This window comes from Pteropus vampyrus, unplaced genomic scaffold (assembly GCF_000151845.1).
Source record: "Pteropus vampyrus isolate Shadow unplaced genomic scaffold, Pvam_2.0 Scaffold424, whole genome shotgun sequence".
Classification (NCBI taxonomy): domain Eukaryota; kingdom Metazoa; phylum Chordata; class Mammalia; order Chiroptera; family Pteropodidae; genus Pteropus; species Pteropus vampyrus.
In genome coordinates this window covers 310,749-313,982 of record NW_011889205.1, presented here as the reverse complement: position 1 = coordinate 313,982, position 3,234 = coordinate 310,749, and the positions used below count along the sequence as shown (strand labels likewise).

The 3,234-nt window shown below is 47.6% G+C and overlaps 1 protein-coding gene across 1 annotated transcript in view; it reads right to left on the bottom strand.

Annotated features, from left to right (window-relative positions):
- SEC61G (Sec61 translocon gamma subunit) overlaps positions 1-2,661 on the bottom strand; it is a 4,970-nt gene extending 2,309 nt beyond the window's left edge. Inside the window, exons 1-2 of the mRNA XM_011381044.2 lie at positions 2,534-2,661; positions 977-1,074 (exon numbers count right to left, since the gene is read on the bottom strand). Of these exons, the coding sequence (XP_011379346.1) occupies positions 977-1,070 (94 nt within the window). The 5' untranslated portion in view covers positions 1,071-1,074; positions 2,534-2,661. The remainder of the gene's footprint in view (positions 1-976; positions 1,075-2,533) is intronic.
- Between the last annotated feature and the right edge of the window lie 573 nt (positions 2,662-3,234).

Below are 3,234 nucleotides of genomic sequence, written 5' to 3'. Positions count from 1 at the left end.
ATAAGCAGTGAAATATTTTACCTTCTTAGCAAATGACCAGAATGCCAAAAAGAAACATAGAGAAAAGAAATACACAGTATGTCTTCAAAAATTTTAACATTGCTAAAAATATTGATTATAAAAGCAGAGAACATAACTTTTTATTAAAAATAGGTCCATTGTCTTTGATATTATAATGAAGCCAAAAATAAGACTTGAAAAATCAAACTGGGGTGGGCACAGCTTCATGCGAAGGTTTCAGGCCCTGGTAATGTTTCCATTCGACGTTATTAGCTCTCCTGGCCTGCTGAGCCCTCCTACTATGTGCCATCAAATCTTCTACTTCTGTTCGTGATACCACAACAGTAACTAAAAATTATAACTGCCATGATCTGTGTACGACCGCCTGCCTTCCCTGAAAGAGTCTAAGCTCCATAAGAGCAAGGACTATTCTCTGTATTTTTATGTATCATACTACATATATATATAATGTGTTATATTCTTTGTTATAGTCCCAGCTCCTGATGCAGGCAGCAGTCGATAAATAAATAAAAGTAGACACATTCTGGTGCACCTTTTAACACATGAATCATGATAAGAAATTAAACTTTCCAAATTGGCAACAACTGTATCGCTGATTTCATGTTAAGGTTTTGCTGGGGGAGCAGGGGGACGTGGCAGAGCACGGAGGGCTCCCGGAAGATTTTCCAGAGAGAAAATATGGAAGATACTAAAAACGCTGAAGTCATTAAATATGACTAAAGCCGAAAATAAGACTGTAATAATCTTACACCATTTGAAAATACATAAAACAGAAAAACGTATAAAGGATACAAAATTTAGGAAGAAGTGACGTTTAAAAAGCAGTAAAGCAAAATAAAACAATAAAAATGTGGATGAAAGTCATGCAACGGTTATTACATAGGAAGATATTAATCAAATAAAAGGCTTAGAAAATGCAAAGATTTAACTTTTTCTCTCATTTTAAAACTATTACCTTTTCTATCGGGTTTGGTGCATCTTTTAACCAGCCGAATCGAGTCCTTCACAAACTGCCGACTTGGCTCAACGAACTGCATTACCTGATCCATGATGCTTGTTTAGAAAAAACGACAAAGAAGAAAAGATACTCACTGGAATTACTTATCACACTGCAAGGGCTTGTTCAGTCATACCACAATATGAATGAGGCCAGCCAGGAATCCATGCCTAATGTGGGGTAATCCCATCTCACAAAGGAAAACAAAAAAGACAGCCTCCGAGCCTTCGCTGACATTATTTTTGTAGACTCCAGCAAAGCATCGGAGCAAAGGCAGCAGCACAGGTTTGACCCATTATCATCACTGACAAAGGATGCATACTCTTAAAGGTGGCATCGCTATTAGAGCCCAGAGTAGAGACACATCGGGACTTCAATCCGACCCTCCCAAACCAGTCACACATTTTTAGAAAAGAGTGTATTTGTGTACGATAGACCTATCATTTTTTTCAAAACCACAAGGATCAACTAAACCAAGATGCAGATTCTGAGAAACTATTAGGTGAACTTCCACTTTAAACATTTAGGTTTTGACACACCTCTTAAGGAAGCAGGGCTGTATAGTTTATCATACAGGTTCTTTTGAGGAATCTATTATCCAATAGAAACGCCACCTAATCTTAGCTTTGAGAGCCCCTGGCACAAGAGTTAAGGCCAGTATATTACTTGTATTTTACTTGATCTCCAGTACTCAGAACAGTGGCGAGGCACATAAACACTCGCTACATATGTTTTTGTTGAATCAGTGCATGAATGCCATTTTCAGAGCAAAGTGGTGGTTCAAATCCCTATCTACGAAATGAAACCTCTCTAAGCCCCAGTTTTCTCACCCAGGGTAGGCGGCTGGAGGAACGTACGCGAAACGAAGTGTACTAGGAATTCTATATACATCTGGGGCAAGAGTGCCGGGTCCCTCCAAAAACATTAATGCCAGTTTTCTGGGCATTTCACTTCAGTTTAAACTTCATACAGATATCGCAATGAAAGCTATGGACACTTTCATTCACAAGACACAAAACGCTGCACTCCAAGTCAGGGGAGGAGACTCAATAACCCACTAAGATGCCCTGCTCTAGAATGTGGGTCGGTGGCCCCACTTCTTATCGCAGGCGTGGTGGCAGGCCCGGGGCCGGATACAGCTCTTTCCAAGGGTCCTCTACACACGCACACCCCGAAGCCGACCCCGAAGGAGCCCCCGGCGGCAGGCCGTCACCTGACTGCAGCGGAGAAGGCAGCGGGAGCCCCCGGGACCTCACACAGGTGGCCGCAAGTGCGGAGCCAGAAAGCCGGAACCTGGGCCAGGACTTTTCCTACGAGACTTCGAAGCCCCTCTCCCTCGGGGCCGCGGCCCTGGGTCTCCGCTCGCACTCGTGGGTATGCCGGCGGCAGGAGGGGCCGCACCTGGCCTCGGACCCGCTGGGCGAGGGGTCCCTCTCACCGCCCGCCTGCCCACGAGAGCCGCCTCCGCGAGTCACAAAGGTTTCGCTCCGCGCCCACCCGGAGACAAGGCCCTACCTGCCGGCCGACAACTCCGTCGCCAGGGACACGTAGCAGAAGAACGCACAGAGCGACGCCCGCCGGAACCGGAAACTGGGTCGCTGGCCTAAAGCCCGCCCACCCCTCCGTTCATTGGTCCGCCGCGCGGAGCCCTCAGCGCGCAGACGCAGCTCGCCGTGCGTGCCGGACGCGCTTCCGGGGAGAGGTCCGCTGGGGGGGTGGGCGACGGGCGTCGCGTTGGGCCTCGGGTGTCTCCTGCGGCTGGAGTTTGGCGCCCACCGAGTTCTTCCCCAGCTGAGGCCCCGGTTCCCCGCTAGCCCCGCGCGCCGCCCCTTATTCGGGTTCACGGTGCCCGCTCTGCTGGAAGCTAAGTCAGTCTAAGTGGAGTTCGCTTGATGGGATGCTTTCTCTGTTTCCCGCGGTTCGCGCTGGCTCGTGTGCCTTTCACTGCCCACACTTTCTGTACATTTTTACTTTTATTGGTCACAGTGAAGCGCAGAAGCTCTGTAGTATTCGGCCGACCTAGTTCTAAATAGGCGCCCCACCCCCACAGCCTGGCCTTCAGTATCTGTCTTGGGACTGTCGCCGGAATTAAGGCCACCATTTGATATACTTTAGGTTTGATTTGGGCAAGTGCTTATTATGTGTTTTGCTGAGAATGTTATGAACCCAGGCATTTGGTGGTAACTGGTGAGCTTTTTCAACCTGTGATTTTATGT